General features: G+C 37.4%; 1 protein-coding gene across 1 annotated transcript in view; it reads right to left on the reverse strand.

Moving 5' to 3' along the window:
* Window positions 1-3766: 3766 nt before the first annotated feature.
* The window catches only part of LGR4 (leucine rich repeat containing G protein-coupled receptor 4), a 101151-nt gene continuing 87978 nt past the window's right edge, over window positions 3767-16939 (reverse strand). Inside the window, exons 10-18 of the mRNA XM_032881243.1 lie at window positions 16681-16749; window positions 15123-15194; window positions 13973-14038; window positions 13154-13225; window positions 11382-11453; window positions 10961-11086; window positions 10002-10117; window positions 9666-9749; window positions 3767-6800 (exon numbers count right to left, since the gene is read on the reverse strand). Of these exons, the coding sequence (XP_032737134.1) occupies window positions 5524-6800; window positions 9666-9749; window positions 10002-10117; window positions 10961-11086; window positions 11382-11453; window positions 13154-13225; window positions 13973-14038; window positions 15123-15194; window positions 16681-16749 (1954 nt within the window). The 3' untranslated portion in view covers window positions 3767-5523. The remainder of the gene's footprint in view (window positions 6801-9665; window positions 9750-10001; window positions 10118-10960; window positions 11087-11381; window positions 11454-13153; window positions 13226-13972; window positions 14039-15122; window positions 15195-16680; window positions 16750-16939) is intronic.

The raw sequence follows: 16939 nt of genomic DNA on the forward strand, positions 1-16939 counted from the left end.
GCTGACAGCTCCGAGGGCGCGCGTCCCTTGTCTGCTGTGGCGCAGCAGTTCTTGTGCCAGAACTGTGCGGTCACTGAGCAACGCAGAGCAAGAGGCGGAAGCCAAAACTAACCCCGTATCCTTTCGAGGTCAGGGTTATAAGGCTCAGTCGTGATTTCTTTCAGCACGCAGCCATGTTTTATGAGGAGGGGAGAGCGAACTTTGTGCAAGTTTCCGAGTGTATTCAAGAATGCACTTCGGGGACCACCTTCAGTTGTTCGGTAGCACCTTGTTTGCCTGGAAACTTCAGGTAACTAGTTTGTCTGTGCGTGTCCATTTTGAGGTCTTTTGAGCCTCTAGTTTACTAGGGCTTCTGCTAAGCACGAGAGATAGAGGAGAAAAAAACCCTACCGTCCGTCACACGTTCGTTATTTTGTGGTGTAGCATCATACCATTAAAATATTCTGTGGTAACACATTTTATTCATAACAAAAATGTTTTGTGGGGCCTCGGAAGGAGCCTTGTCCTCTCAGGGATTGGGAATAGGGATGAAGGTAGCAAGAAAGAGGTGATAGACAATAAAGCTGGATGCTTTACTCCTGCTGACAAAACTCTGTACAGTTGTAAATAAATAGGGCTTTTTGTTCTATTTATGTCATAATGCATATTGCTAGTAGAAATATCAGAGTGAAAACTGACAGAGGCCAAAATAGCACACAAATTTTGTTATTGACCAGAGTGATAGAAAGTCCGTGATGAAATTTAGATCTGCAAAAGTTGACATAGGAGAATTAGATATGGTAGAAATAATAGTAACCAAGGGCAATTCAGAAGGCAGTAGCTATAGTTAATAAAATATCAAGTGGTTAAAACTGTTTTAATGCAATGCTAACTTTTGTTAATTTTGTTAGTTTTCAGTAAGAACAAAATGAAAATGGAAATGGAAGAAATTGCATTTAACTGAGTAATAAAATTAATCAAAAAATAAAAGTGGCTTAGTTTACATTCTCTACCCCAGTTATTCAATTTTAGCATATCTGGTTAAAACCATTTATGAGAACCTCCTTTTGAATCAGTAACAGCATCAAAAGGCCTAGGGCCATTTCAGGGCTTCATAGGAGGTAAATTAAAGCTATTCCCAAAAGACATAATCTGACATACCTGAAGCAAAATAGGAAAAAGCACAAGTCTTAGTAAAAAAAAAAAAAAAAAAGTAACCTGGATTTGAATCCATGATTTTTTTTTCTTACTTGGTTTCCTTAAACAAGCTGTTTGGCTTTTGTAAGTCCTAACTTACTCCTTTGTAACGTAGGGAAATAACCTACCTCCCAGTCATATTATCTCATTAACCTGACAGAGAAAACGGTAAATGATAAATTGTGTCATTTAAACTCCCAAACTTTTCCACTTTAGCCTCTTGGTATCGGAAGCTAAAATGTCATAGACTTCTCTGCCTCCTCAAAGTGTTTTATGAAACAAATTATGTCTTTTCCTTGATGCCTCAGAATCCTGAAATAATGACCAACTACTGCATTATGCCATAGCAACACTGGAAATAATGAAGCAAAGAGATGCATGGTATGCGTGCTGCTACGTGAACATAATTGAATCATGTGGTCTCTTTAGTGTCTTGTCATTGCTGAGAGTGAGAAGCCATAATCAAGTTTGGTAGACATTTTTATTTATTTATTTATTTATTTATTTTTTTTTTTTTGAGAGAGAGAGAGAGAAAGCAGGGGTGGGGAAGAGAGTGAGGGAAGAAGCAGACTCCCCACTGAACAGGGAACCAGACAGTGGGACTCCATCCCAGGACCCTGAGATGGTGACCTGAGCCGAGGGCAGACACTTAACCAACAGAGCCACCCAGGCACCCCTCAAGTTTGGTAGAATTATACATAAATGTATAAATAAGCTCAAAAGAAGACCCCTCCCCTTGAGTTTTTGGGTGTTAACTTAGTAACTTCTTACTACTCATTTATTTTCACTTTCATGGTATATATTCTAGATAACTTTTTTTTTTTCCTGGCTTTGTAACCTTGTTATAAGAGTAACTTTTGCTTAAAAATCCCTGTCTTTGTTAAAAAAGTAACACCATTACCACTTAGCCTTGTAGCAATATATTGGGCAACTTTTAAAAATTTATCCCTGGACATATTGAAATATTTACAGATGAAGTGTCTAAGATTCACTTCAAAATAATCCAAGGGGCAGGTATCCCTGGATGGCACAATTGATTTGGCTTCAACTCTTGGTTTTGGCTCAGGCCATTGTGTCAAAGTCGTGGGATTTTGGACTTGGCATTGGGCTTCACGCTCAGCATAGAGACTGCTTAAAATTCTAAGATAAATAAATCTTAAATATATAATACTAATCCAAAGGGCAGATGGATTAGAGGGAGTTAGTAAATAGGTGAATGGGGTGGAGATGAAACAAGATTTACCATGTGCTGTTGATAATTGCCACATTTGGGTGATGGGTACCTGGGCTAAAGGCTGAAGGGATGGGAGGAATAATTACACTATTCCACTTTTTGTTATGGGAATTTTAGACATATACTTAAGTTTAAAACAAATGAACAAAACCAAACAACTAGGTCTCAAAAGGAACTGGGTGCTGGTTTGGTTTCTAATTTGTTAGGTATTCACTTTAATTTCATCAAGGCTTCTATTTTCTCATTTATAAAATGAGGGCTTCATGATTGTGAATATTTATATCTAAACATTTCGGCAACTGACTACATTTGGTATCATGCAGGATTTTAAATCATTTGCTTTTATTTATTTAAGCAATCTCTATATTAAACACAGGGCTAGAACTTTATAACCCTGAGATCAAGAGTTTCATGTTCCATCAACTAAGCCAGCCAGGCACCCCAATCATTTGTTGTTGTTGTTGCTGTTTTTTTAAGATTTTTTTTTTTTTTTTTTTTTTTTTATAATTTTATTTTTTATAAACATATATATATATATATATTTTTCCCCCAGGGGTACAGGTCTGTGAATCTCCACGTTTACAAACTTCACAGCACTCAGCACTCACCATAAGGATCTTATTTCTAAGTAATCTCCTCATCCAATGTAGGGCTCAAACTCATGACCCTGAGATCGAGTCACATGCACCAGCTACTGAGCCAATCAGGCAACCCCCCCCCCACCACCAATCATTTGCTTTTAAATAAAGATCTAATTCATGGTATTCTCTTAAATTTCACAATTTTTTTTTTCCATGAGTATGGTTCAGACTTAAGATAGAATAAAATCTTACTTGTATATATCAGCAATGTTCTTCGAACATTTCTTCTAATACTCTTCACTTAAACGGGATGAGACCAGAGAGGGAGACAAACCATAAGAGACTCTTAATCTCAGGAAACAAATTGAGGATTGCTAGAGGGGAGGGGGTGGAAGCGATGGGGTGGCTGGGTGATGGACATTGGAGTGGGTATGTGCTATGGTGAGTGCTGTGAATTGTTAAGACTGATGAATCACAGACCCGTACCCCTGAAACAAATAATACATTCTATGTTTAAAAAATAGCTTAATTTGCCTACTTTAACATTAAGCAAATTCATTAACATACCTAGTTACAAATAAAGGCAAAATAGATTGCTAGATTTCTAGAACTTTAATAATTCAAAACACAGCTTACAATAGTGTATCTCCCACTAGAAATAAATGTGGTAAATGCATGATTTACCACACATTTTAGATACCTGCTCTTCTATATTTTAAATGAATGCAAAGTTTTCAGTGACTTGAATTTTGGAGAAAAAAAACTTTTAGCTACATATTTTTACCAAGTTATGATTTAATATTTATCAGATGTGTAAATATACAAACATGATAGCAACTTTAAAAACTTGTGAATAGTTGGCCCTACAAAATTACAACACACTGTAAATAAATCCCTCCTGCATTTTATACAAACTACATGATTTTGATATACAAAGATTCTGTTTTTATTACACTGACAATGTACAACCAAGACTATTTACAATGCAAAAAAGTATATAAACCACAATTTAACATTCTGCTACTGGCAGCCACTATTGTTTAGGAGGTAGCTTTAATTAAACAAAATGAACAGAAGCCACATTTCCCAACTTGTGTTCTAAAAATAATTTACATAAGATAAAAATTCATTATATGCACAGTATATACAGTTTAATTATTAAACTGCAATCTAGCTTAATGTTTTTTAGTATATCCTGAAGAACTAATATGGCAGTGGGTTTGCTATTGATTTAGCATATTGTTCAAAAAACACACTGAACATTTATAACTTTAAGACTCCACACAGTGACATGTCAAAAGTCCATAGATAAGAATCAAGTAAAATTTTTAAATTGTTAGAGACATAGGCCTAAGCTTTATTCCTTTTTCTTTTTCTTTGACAACACATTTGTTTTGTCTCACAAGAACACAATTTCTGAACTGTTGCATAGGCTCTTTTGTGTTTAAATCACAGTAAGGGGGAAATGTATGGAAGCTACCAGATAACAGCACAGGTTTAGGAGAATCCGGCTTACTAAGAAACCATGATAAGTGCTTTGTGTCAATAATTACTCCCAATTTCTTCTACCTTGACACAATAATTTACCAGTTTATCTTCTGTATAATTCAAACTATCTGTAGATAACATACCAACAAAATTGGATAATGTTGGTACAGCCAATGTTATTAAAGAACGTTTATGAATGAGAACATTCCATGGAGCCATCAAATCCCTCAGATGCTATTCAAACCCCATATTAGTTAGTAGTTTATCCACATCTACCAAACCCACACAACAATTAGTCCTTTACTTCTTTCTAGTGTGGTCACAAGACATTGAGGAAAAAAATCACTGTGATTGTACCAAAGAGATGCGTAATGTCTGAAAACAAAATGTTCAGCTATTCTTTTAAAATCTAACAGTTGTTAATATTGTTTTAAAAACATCTTCAGGTTTTAGATTTATAAGTCACTTAAACAAAATTTATGATGCTATTATGTCAAAGATGGGACCCGAAAATGCAATTGGGTGATAATGCCTAGTCTTCTACTCTCACAGTTCTACCTGGGAGACAATCCCTTTTTTGGCCCTGCAGTAAGTTGTCCTGAGATTAATGATGCAACGTTAGGTAAAATTAGCAAGACTTTTTCGTAGTTACATAAAATCACATTTTCAAATATTCTTAAAAAAATATTAACAGCTGTTCTTCTTCTTGTGCTTAATTCTGAAACAGGTTTAAATTTGCTTCTTACGGATCAGGAAAGCCTAACGTTATATTGCTATGATATACATAAAATCTTTTTCAAGTTATAAGTTTGTTCCAAATAGACCACACATTGCTTGGACATTGCATTTTTCATCGATTGACAGTTTAGGCACTTGTTCTCTGAAAATGTCTGGTTTAAGAAATAAACTGCCACCTTCTCCTCCTTCTAAGTGACACACCAGGCAGTGATCACAGAAGTGCTTCCCAGATGAAAGAGCAGACTAGGGTTCAGTCTATAAATGCTGTGATTTTGGTTGATGGGGGAAAGTTACAAACATGTCAATTCAGTCTTTAACTCTTGGTAGATTGTAAGCATAGCGCACCAAAGGGAATCCTCGACTCTGATAGAAGCAGGCTCGTCCACAGGCCTGCACCTGGTCAGAGCTGTCGGAGACAAAGGAATCTTCTTCATCTGCATAATCAGAGTGGGCCGATTGTGTGCCACAGTCAGACCAATAGCTGTCTGGTCTTTGGCAAGAACCCACTGCCAATGCAGGACAGCTGTGTGATTTTATTAAGTGTTTGCATGACACTGGCTTTGTCAAAAGAAAGGATTCACAGCAGTCACACACAGTCAGGTTACCCTGCAAATGTGAGTACATGCCACAGTCATAGAAGAAATCCTGTTCTACACAGCCGGCTTGGCTACTGATGGACACTGAAACCGATCCGCTTTTCTTGGTAATGTGTCGCTTCAGTAATTTCCAGTCTTCTTTAAACTTTGGGTTGAAGAAAACATATAGGACCGGATTCAGGCATGCAGGCAATGGGAAAAATATCAGAGTAACAGACTTCATTATTTCAGGGCTGATGGAGATTGCAGTGATCAGTGGCGCAAATGAGAAAAACGCAACAGGGCAGAAAAAGATGCAGTTGGTGAAGATGAGCCACGCGACATGCTTTATCATGCTAGAATGTGAGTTCTCTGAAAGGTCCTCTTTTTCCAAGTTGCAGTAAAGTTTGGTGTAGATAATTGCCATTAATAAGAACGCTAATGAGTTTAATAGCACTAAGGTTACAGTAAATCCTAACGATGGCGTTTCTCCTGTGGGGAATGGCAAACAAAGGGGTGATGCAGAATATTCCCCTCTATGGAAAAGCGGAAAACAGCCTGCCACTGCTGCTCCCAGAAAAGCAAAAAGGGCAGCAATCCGGAACTGTTTGAGATGATTGCTTTTCCCATTTTTCATTATATCTTTTGCAGATAAGCTTCTTTCGACAGCTGCCAACATTAATAAAAATATGGCACTTTCTGAGGAGAAAATAGCAAGAAACCCAGCTATTCTGCACCCACTGCCAATCTCCCACCAAATGCCAAATTCAGCAAATCTGCCCCAGGACACAGCATCCAGAAAAGTTAAGATGCCGGTATAAGCTCCCATGAATAAGTTGGATACAGAAATCAGGCCTATGAACAATTTGGAGGAAGGCAGCGGTGAACAAGATGCAAATGTTGTTAAAATGACAAGCAGGTTGAAAAACAACGCAACCAAGAAAATGAACCACACAGTAAGACGGATCATCCAACTTCCCAGTAAATATTCGCAGGGCTTAAAAGCACCTAAAACAAGAGAGAGAAATAAAAGACAATTTAGAAAACATCCTATTCTCATATGCTATGGATTTAGAGAAAAGCTAAAGAAGGTTAATCTAGAATAATTAAATCTGGTACCAAAACTGAATTGAAACAAATTGAAAAGATTTCTATTTCTTAGCTATTTTAGACATTGGACTAGGCTATTTTAAAAACAACACACTTCAATTTCTTTTATTAAATATCTGGTAAACCCAAACAGTGATATATAGATAGATAGATAGATAGACAGATAGATATAGATACATATATAGATATGGGTATGTGTGTGTGTGTGTGTGTGTGTGTGTGTGTGTGTGTATATATATATATATATATAACAGTGTCTCATACATGAAGAGTACCTGATATACTGAAGGCTTGGAATGAGATAAACTATGGTTTTAATTTAGGGTTCATGACTTGCCATTCTTTTTTGAGAAAGCAGCTTAAACCCATATAAATTTCATTTTCTTGCCTGTGGATATTAATGCCTATTTCATAGCATGGTGTAGCTTAAGTAAAATTATATACATGAAGTACCTAAGCAGGTTACTAGGTACATAGTTGGCCTGTCCTTCAATAAATAAGAGGTCCTTTTCTTCCTCTTTCCTAGTCCTAATACAGCTTTTGAAAATTATACATGTACATGTATGCATGTATACATCTATTTTTTCCCACATTATGGCTTTCAAGGGCAACCTGATGAAGAAGGTTAAGATAGGTATAATTATACCCACTTTTCATCTAGAGAAATTGAGATGTCAAACTGTTCGATTGACCTGACAAAGGTTATTCAATAAGATAGTGAAGGGAGAGCAAAACCACATGGATGTTAAATACATACAAAGCCATATCCAATAAAACCCTGTGAAACTTACACTAGGATTGCAACAACTAATTTAGTAACTAAATTGTATGTTCTAGTAAGGGGCTTTGACAGGCTAGTTATGTCACAAATGACAACTATTTTATTTTAAAATTAGTAAAGAAAAATGAAATGCTGTTTATAGAGCACAAGAAAACTATGTTATTACAGTTGCCTAAAACACACGTTCTGATTTATCCTTCTGAACTGTCATGAAGTTTGATACATCCCATAAAGCACTTTAAATCACTGAGACATTCATAGACCTAACAAGCCATCTCTGCAACATTTGTCTTATAATATCCCAAATATCACAAGAAGTTTAAAAATTGTTTTTAATTAAGTAATTAACTATTTTCATCCCCTTCCCCCCCCTCAGGGAGTGTTAAGAGAAAGCTTTCACGTTTATCTCTGTATCTGAATTCATCCTCCTTTCAAGGAAGAGGGAGTAGTAGCTCATCTGACCTGAGACAACAGTTCACCCTTTGGGAAGTGTTTGGTAGGTGGAGGTACTTTCCCTCAAAATCCTGGGAAAGAGGCTCCACCCAGCCTCCTCCAGTTTAACACAAGGACTCCACTCTCCACTACTTCCTACTTCTGAGTGAACACCTGGGTGTCTGTGTGTTACTACAACTGAGTGGGGAGTCAGTTGTACAGTGTATCTCTCCTGCAGCCTGGGGAGAGGAGCTCAGACCAACGACTAGACTAACGTTCCCCCTGGCTGACTAAGGTTTAAATTCAGTGTGGAGGACATAGAATCCCTGCTGGTTCCGGTCTAGTCTCCCCTTTAATAAAGATGTTCCCTTCTCATTGGGTTGTCAGTTCCTTAGGTACATCCTCCAGCACAAGGACCCCAGGAAGGACAGTGAGCAAGCTGGACCCCCTTACCTTCCAGTGATTTATTTGGAAACTAGACAACATACATTGTTTAAGGTGAAATGATTCTTTGCCAATTCCATTCACTCATCTGGTCACGTTCAGCTCATTCTCTACATAGGCACTGTACTAAGTAGTAAAAGAATATAAACACAGCCCCTTAAAAAGCTCATGATTGGGGCACATGGATGGCTCAGTCTGTTAAGCGTCTGCCTTCAGCTCAGGTCATGATTCCAGGGTCCTGGGATTGAGCCGCATGATGGGCTCCCTGCTTAGTAGGGAGTCTGCTTTCTCCTTCTCCCTCTGGCTCAGCCCGCATCTCTACTGCTTGTGCTCTCTCTCTCAATTGAATAAATAAACAAATCTTAAAAAAAAACAAGGGGAGGGGCACCTGGGTGGCTCAGGCAGTTAAGCAGCTGCCTTTTGGCTCAGGTCATGATCTCAGAGTCCTGGTACTGAGCCCCACATCAGGCTCCCTCCACAGTGAGGAGTTGGCTTCTCCCTCTGCCTCTGCTGCTCCCCATTTGTGCTTTCTCACTCATTCTCTAATAAATAAAATCTTTTAAAAAAATCTACTTCATAGCACAGAAGTTAGCCAATTTTTTCTTTTACAGTAAAATTCCAAATCTATCTTCCCTCATAGATGAAGTCTAATCCAACATTATGTCAGAACTAAATATATGGTCTCATTTTAGTAACTTTCCCAAGTCTACTAAAGTTCAATGAAATAAAGTAGAATGAAAAGGAAAAGGAAGGTTGAATTTAAAAAGGGGGGGAATAACACTAAAAATCCTTGCAGATCAGTAACTTCTAGAACTAGTCCTAGAGTTAATGAAGCCCTCAATTTTGCCTCTCAATTTTGAATGCACATAACTGTCTGGGGATCTTGTTAACACTGATCCTGAGTCAATGAGTCTGGGACTGAGATTCTTAAGAGATGCCTAAGCTTCTGGTACACAGACCACACTTTGAAGCATAAAGCCTTATGCCATCATCTAGTCCCACTCCTGTTATAAAAAAAAAAATCACACATTTCCCCACACATTTCAGATATATTTGCCTAATGTTCATTTAAAGCAAGAAACTGTAGCAAAATGTGTTGGGCATACCTGTGGAGGGTGTGCAGTGGATAATTATTTGACTATGTTCTTCATTCTCCACACTGCTCGTGACACCTGCTACATCAGTGGGACCTGAATATATAACATAAACTGTGTTTAATTCAAGCTTTGTGCAGTTGAAAAGAGCCAAACTCTTCTGCAATCTTTTCTGTCATACATGATGTAAATTCAGCTGGCATGAGGCTTCGTAACAGAGATGCCAGTAACACAGAAGATGCCATTTTCTCACGTATTTCATATTTATCCTTCACAAATGATTACAAGAACAGAGACTTGAATTAATGCCATAAAGAAAGTTCTATTTTTAGAAGTATATGCACTTGCCTTTATCCTTTGCCACACTGTGGTCTTGGAGGCTGGTATCTTCCGTGTTTGAATGTGCATACGAATCACAACCCCAAAATGCACAGCACTGATAAGCATATGGTACTGATAAAGACCTGGAAAAAATGGTAAAATCTACATTGAATAATAACTTCACAGACATGCTTTTGTTTTGTAAAAAGTACTTCAATCTTTAAGAGCCCCAGAGTCAGAAAGATCTGACTGTCACATGCTTTAAAAGCTGGTCATTAGCCTCTCTGGGCCTCCGTTTCCTCATTGGTGAAAGGAACTCTCCTATCAGATGTCACCATGACTTTCTCTTTTCATATAAGATATGCTTTTAAAAACTCAATTTAAAACAAACCATATTTAAAATTTAGCAGTAATGCTGCAATTTAAAGTGAAGTCTAATCAGACCCCTTTTATACATGAATTAACCATGCCTAATTTATCATATGATACTGGCAGTTTGATTTAAAAATCAATGTCCCAGATCCTTTGTGACTTTCTACCACTAAATGAATGTCCTTTGTTCCCATAACTGTAGTAAACATATTTATTCTCTTCTCCCATGGTACTATCCCCAACCCTATCTCTATGGTATCAAATGTCTTTATCAAATATAAACATATTAGAGCACTGTGCCAGTTTTCTGTAGGTTCACACTTACAGGGCTCCTGCAACATTGTTAATGACAAATCTGCTATATGAAAAACCAGTCTGATGAACAGCTATGTTCTCTCTCTGGCAGTCTCCAGGACTCTAATTCATGTTCTCAAAAACTACAGAATAATGCTCATGTTCTATTTTTTACCAAATTTGTGAGGACTGAGGTAGAAAATACTCTTAAATTATAACCTCCCAGAGAATCTGGGAACCACAGCAAAAAAACTAGCATACTCTATAATTTAGAGGGCCACTACAACTTCAACAAAAAAGAAAAATAAGTAAAAGCACACCTGAGATTAACAAAATCCTTTGCTGCTAACGCTTCTTTCAGCTTGAAGTTGCCAGCAAGTTTCAGTTGATTTAGCCCATTCAGGCCTTCCGTAGGAAATGAAGTTAATTCATTGAAACTTATATCTCTGAAATATGAATGAGACTCGGATTAACTCCTAGGATACAAGTTACACAAAAACATCCATACATGTGTAAACATCACAAATATTAAAGTTGTACAAGGAAGTTAAGGTGTAGTAAAACAATAGATCTGGCATGCTTCTTGCCATCTAAGAAACCATTTCAATACGAATGCAGCTTAGCATTTACACAAGGGAACAACTGAACAGAAAAATATTTCCATAGGACAATGCTAAATCACAAGTTTCTGTAGATGGTTCATTTCTTTCAAGATATTACTGCATAAAATCATCAACTTACAGGTTAGTTATTGACCCAAGCTTGGCAAAAGCTCTGTTGTGAATTTCATGGATCAGGTTTCTACTCAGATCTCTGCAATTACAAGAGTAGCATTGTTAATCTTTTCAAATAAATTCATATTGCAGTTACTTAGACCACACTATGGAATCTGAGGTAGTCACAGTATCCCTGATAAGATAACAAATCTTATTAATCTTGACCAACAACTTCATGTTTATGTTGAATCCCTCCCCTTCACAAAAATCTATTTCTTGGAATGGGTTCCATGGAGCAGTAATTCTAGTTGGCATCTGTTTCAAAACAGTTGTGAATTTTCTCCACCTTATCTGGTACCAGTTCAAAAATATAAGTGATATGATATAACCTTTGGTACTATTAAGTAGGTGAGGAAAAACTCAGCTCCTGACAAAGCTGAAAATAAAAACAGGTTTCATAGTATTTGCTTTCTCAAAGGTCAGTGATAAGGCCCTGAGGGAAGACAAATAATCAATATGTAAACAAGAGCATTCCAGAAGGCTTCAGATATCATTCTTTCCCCAGCAGGAAATAAAAATCCTATCAACACCAAAGCTGTACTATATTCAGAAACACACCCTGAGAAATTCTGATCTTGCAGATTTAATAAAAACGAAGAAATAATCTACAACCACCCTTAAACGGAGCATTAATGGAAATTTAAAGGGTGGATAAATTCATTCCATTACCCATCTCCTGGATCACAGGACAACTGGACAAACTTGGTTCCAAATCATGAAAAGGCCAGCTTTTCATTGTTGTAGCTTATCAGTGCTCTAAGAAGTGATGGCAGCTAGGAGCCAGTCCCCTTCCTCGCTACTGCCCAGACCCATGCACAGTAAGTCTGTCAGGCACAGGGAAAGATCCCAACCTCCAATAAAATATTTTCCAGTATAAAACATTTTCAGTGTCTTACTGGGGATCTACTGGAAGACAGGATTCAATACATGTAATTTCACTTCACCTTCAATTTTTTAAATTTGCTGTGTATTTTAAAAGTGGTCACTATTTTAGCATATTGTGTTTTCTGCACTAAAGTTCTGTGAAGGTGGGGACAAGGCCTGTCTTAGCCACCTCTCTATCCCCAAGTGCTTAAGTGAATATTTGGCACAAATACATACTCAAATGCAAATACATTTTTTCTAATGAGTGCTTCTACTGGATATTAGCTATATTTGTGACAATACATACCACAGCATGAGGGTCAGCACATTTTTTCTGTAGAGGGCCAGATAGTAAATATTCTCACCTATAGGTCATATGGTCTCTACTCCCCACTACTCAACTCTGCCATAATATGGCGAAAGCAGCTTTAGACAACACTTACTCAAAAGGGCATGGTTGTGTTCTAGTAAAACCTAATTTACAAAAATTGGGAGGCAGGTTGGACCTGGCCCATAGGCTATAGTTTGCCTAGCCTAACCCTGCCCTAATGGAGCGGCAAACCTCATTAGCATGACAAGAAAACAAGCAAGCTCTGTCTCACAGGTTATATGTGTTAGGCTTTTTCACTTACTAACATACGATATCATAAATCAGCTAAGGTAAAAGGTAAAAAATACTAACTAAAAAGCTAAAGGTTAAAAAAACATACTGAGAGTGGAGTATTGATAAAGTACCATGTGGTAAAATCGGAACAGTATTTACACCTAATAAATTGTATCTTTAAACATATCTATCATGGGAATTGTAATGATATATTAATTTGGAACTGGACAAAAACTGTATTTGTTTCTAATAATCAGAGAGAAACTTACAGAATCCTCAGAGATATCAGGCCTTGAAAAGTACCTTCTTTTATTTGGTGGATCTGATTACGTTGCAAAGAACTAAAAAAAGAGAAGAAGAAGGAGGAGGAGGAAAAGGAGGAAGAGGAAGGGTGATGAAAGAAAAAAGAAAAAAAAATTATTTTCGATTTTGAAAGCTAACATTTCTTCAACTTTTTCTAAGTTTAAATACTCATTCATAAGTAACAATGATTGACCTTGCTGAAAGTAAAAAGAACTGCCATTTCCTCCTCTGTAATATCACAGAGTTAGATTAATTGGTATTCCCCTCCCAAATTATACTGGGAATTAATGTATACTATCTAAATTCCTTAACAGCCCCACTTAGGAGAGCAAGAAGACAACATGGTAAAAAAGGATCCAGGACAACATAACCATACCAAGTACTGCAGGAAGAAAGCTAGAGGAAGAAAGGGATCAGAAACGGGAGAATTAATGCCTTCCTCTCCCTTCTCCCAACCAACTGCCACCAGAGCTTATAGATACACAGTAGATATCCACGTTTGATTTCCCTCAATATCCAGGAACAGTTTTGTTTGTTTGCTTTTTGTGTACACAGGCTTCCCCCTATAACATCTCCCAGAATGCCTGATAAATACCTAAGAAATGCTGGTTGCATGACCATAGCTAGTACAATTTGACATTCATTCACAGGAACACCTGATTATACACATCTATTTCTCTAATATTTCTAAATTTTTAAACATTAAAGCCATTATTTAAAATAGGACATGTTTAGTGAATCAACAATAAACCACAGCAAAAAGAGTAAGTCAAAGACCAACTTACATTTCTTCCAGAGCATGGCAACCATTAAAGCTTGGAAGGTCTTTTATATTGTTGTAAGACAAGTCCCTTAAAAAGCAACAAAAATTAACAAATTAATTTCTATGTTATCAGAACACTAAGTTAAAAGGAGCTACACTCAGAAGTATTGAAAGCAGCTCCAAGATCTATAATAGAGAGCTGAAGAAAATAACTATGTTTTTTCCTACGATTTGTAAGCTTCTAGAGTACCTCAATGATATAGCAGGCTTATGATTTGTAAATTTCAAGTACATAATATGGAGTACAGGCAATATAAAATATATTAAAAACATTTATTTTTTTTCAATTTTTAAGTAAAATTATTAAAAACATGAAGCATATAAAAATATACAAAAATATGGAAAATATATAAAATTATGCGTAAGTGGTAGATTTTTCAAAATACTTTTATAATATAAACAATTTCTCTGTTATTTAATTATACAGCTGTGAGGGATGGTATGCTCACATTTTCAAAAAAATTGTATTAAATCATGTACAGGGACTCAATAACTCTCAGTTAATTCCACCGCAGTGTTTCCTCAGTAGTGATGACTGTGCTTGATACTCCACAACATTTAATGGCTTGCTTCATCAATCAGTCACTTATTTTGTTACTATCTCTCTCCACTGAATACTTATTAACAGCTTAGAAACTTAATTGTTTGTTCTTGTGACATTTTTACACCCTTTATTTACTTTTAATTTCCAGATAGTTTAAAGTTTTTGGAAAGCTCAGTGCTTAGCTGGTTCCTGACCCAAGAAAGATTTAGGCTCTGCTTAGGTTATGGATGAAAGAGAAAGACATGGAAAGCTGACACTCCTGGGGCTTCTAGGATAAGGACGAGGGAGTCCAGTCAGGAAAAATACCAAGGAAGAGCCTAGTCTGGTTTTACTTTTTTCAAAGCAAAAGTCCCAAGATGTGTGACATATATATCACTCTAAAGCCAAATTGAAATAAATGTTACCTACCCTGGGGTCAAGAAAAGACCTGCTCATTTCCATAAAGGGAACAAATAAGACACAATTCTACCCTAAAATCAGCTAATGTAAATAGCTTATCAAAAATAAAACAATATATATGAAGCACATAAAAGAAAAAGTATGAGAAGGGAAGAGGGACCCAACTTACAAAGTCCGAAGCATCTTTTGTTCTTGGCACAAGTTACTGGATATGCTGCTTATCTTTGTGCCTGTCAAGGTCCTGTGGAAAAACATTATTCATCTAAGAAATGTTTCAAGTTGAGAGGGTAAATAAAATGCTATTCTCACATAGAAAAAGAAACAGATATTTGCCTATGAACTAAAGCCTGTGTATTCCGCTGCCTACTTATTCCCTAAAGTCAGGTATGTGGGGAAATGGATTAAGCCTCCATTAGGGATTTCATTTTCATAGTAAGGCAGAAAAGCTTTACTATGTTAATATTGTTAATACTGTCCAGACAATGAGGCTGATTTCTCATGTGGACCAACAGAAAAATACTAATCCACAGCCACAGCCTGACTACAATCACGTGTAACACCACCTTATACCCAAAACGTGGGAAGCCAACTCAGCATCCTGCATTCAAAACCCAGCCAACCTCACTCACCATTCTGAAATGTTCTCTTCCTCCCTCCCTCTCCATGTTCCCATCTGTAGTCAATACCAATTCCTGTGCTTTCTTCCTTTGTGGTGTATCCAGCATCTGATTCTCTCTTCATTTTTACTGCTATTATGCAGATCACACATGGAATGAGGCAGAGAGCCTCAGGCCACTCGGAGGAATACCAGTGGTGTTAAAGGTATCCATTTAGCAAGCAGATTATTCCTAGGACCTCCTTGTGGTTCTTCCCATCTCTAGTCTCTCTTGCCCTAACACCACCTGCTGCCATGTACTCGACACATCCAAACCACCTTAATAGTCAAGTTTAAACTTCTGAGCCCAGTGCTTCCAGACCACTTTTTCCTTACATCTTGGCACATGTGAAAATCATAACATTTATGTGACCTACTCTGGTAAGGTTCCCTGTGGCTGGAGACCCTTAGCCAGCTCAGGTTCTTTCTGGCTTTCTGGAGGGCTCAGGTCAGCAAAAGCTCAGATCCATATGTATCCCATTCACAGACCATCCACTGGGAAGAATTGCCATAACCAATTGTTCCATTGTCGATGGCTGCCATTTTAAAACCGTAACCCAAATGATTTTCCAAATTTCTCCATATCACACCACATTCCATTAAACACATGCAATTCTAGCTATACAGGATCATCTGCATGCCACCCCTGAGGAAATTTTCAATATTCCCCATTTTACTAAATCCTGCCTTTCTAAATAAAAGCCCCGGCTCTGGGAAACCTGACAGTATTCAGTTTTGAAAACATTACACCTCCTCCCTAAAGCTTTCTCTGATACTCTACATCAATTGCTCCACTTCTCAGTTCCTAAAGCACTGCTTCAAATTTGGCATTTACTTACTGCTTATATTTTCAGTGAACTTTTCAGATCTAATATCCATGTACCAGGCTATCTGCTACCTGAGCTGACTGAGCCCAAACCCAATATATACACATCTCCATGAACGCTATTCACAAAGAGAGATACAGGAACCAACACAAACCCAGCACCATTGCCAAAAAGCACCAGCACCCTGCTAAGCCGGCCCACATGTTATATTTATACTACCCCTGTTCAAAAACAGCCACACTCACAGACTTTCCAGATGGATGGTTCCTGTCAGATTGGGGAACTGCTGCACCATGCTTGCACCTCGAATGACTCTTCAAGAAATTGGGAGAGAAAACATAATTTAAAATAAAAAGTTTTCATAGATAATGTTTTTGGGTTTTTTTGAACAGTTTAAAATTATAGGGTGCCTGGGAGGCTCAGTCATTAAGCATCTGCCTTCAGCTCAGGATTGAGCCCCGCATTGGGCTCCCTGCTCAGCAGAAAGCCTGCTTCTCCCTCTCC

Source organism: Lontra canadensis, unplaced genomic scaffold (assembly GCF_010015895.1).
Source record: "Lontra canadensis isolate GAN:19392208 unplaced genomic scaffold, GSC_riverotter_1.0 scaffold74, whole genome shotgun sequence".
Lineage (NCBI taxonomy): Eukaryota > Metazoa > Chordata > Mammalia > Carnivora > Mustelidae > Lontra > Lontra canadensis.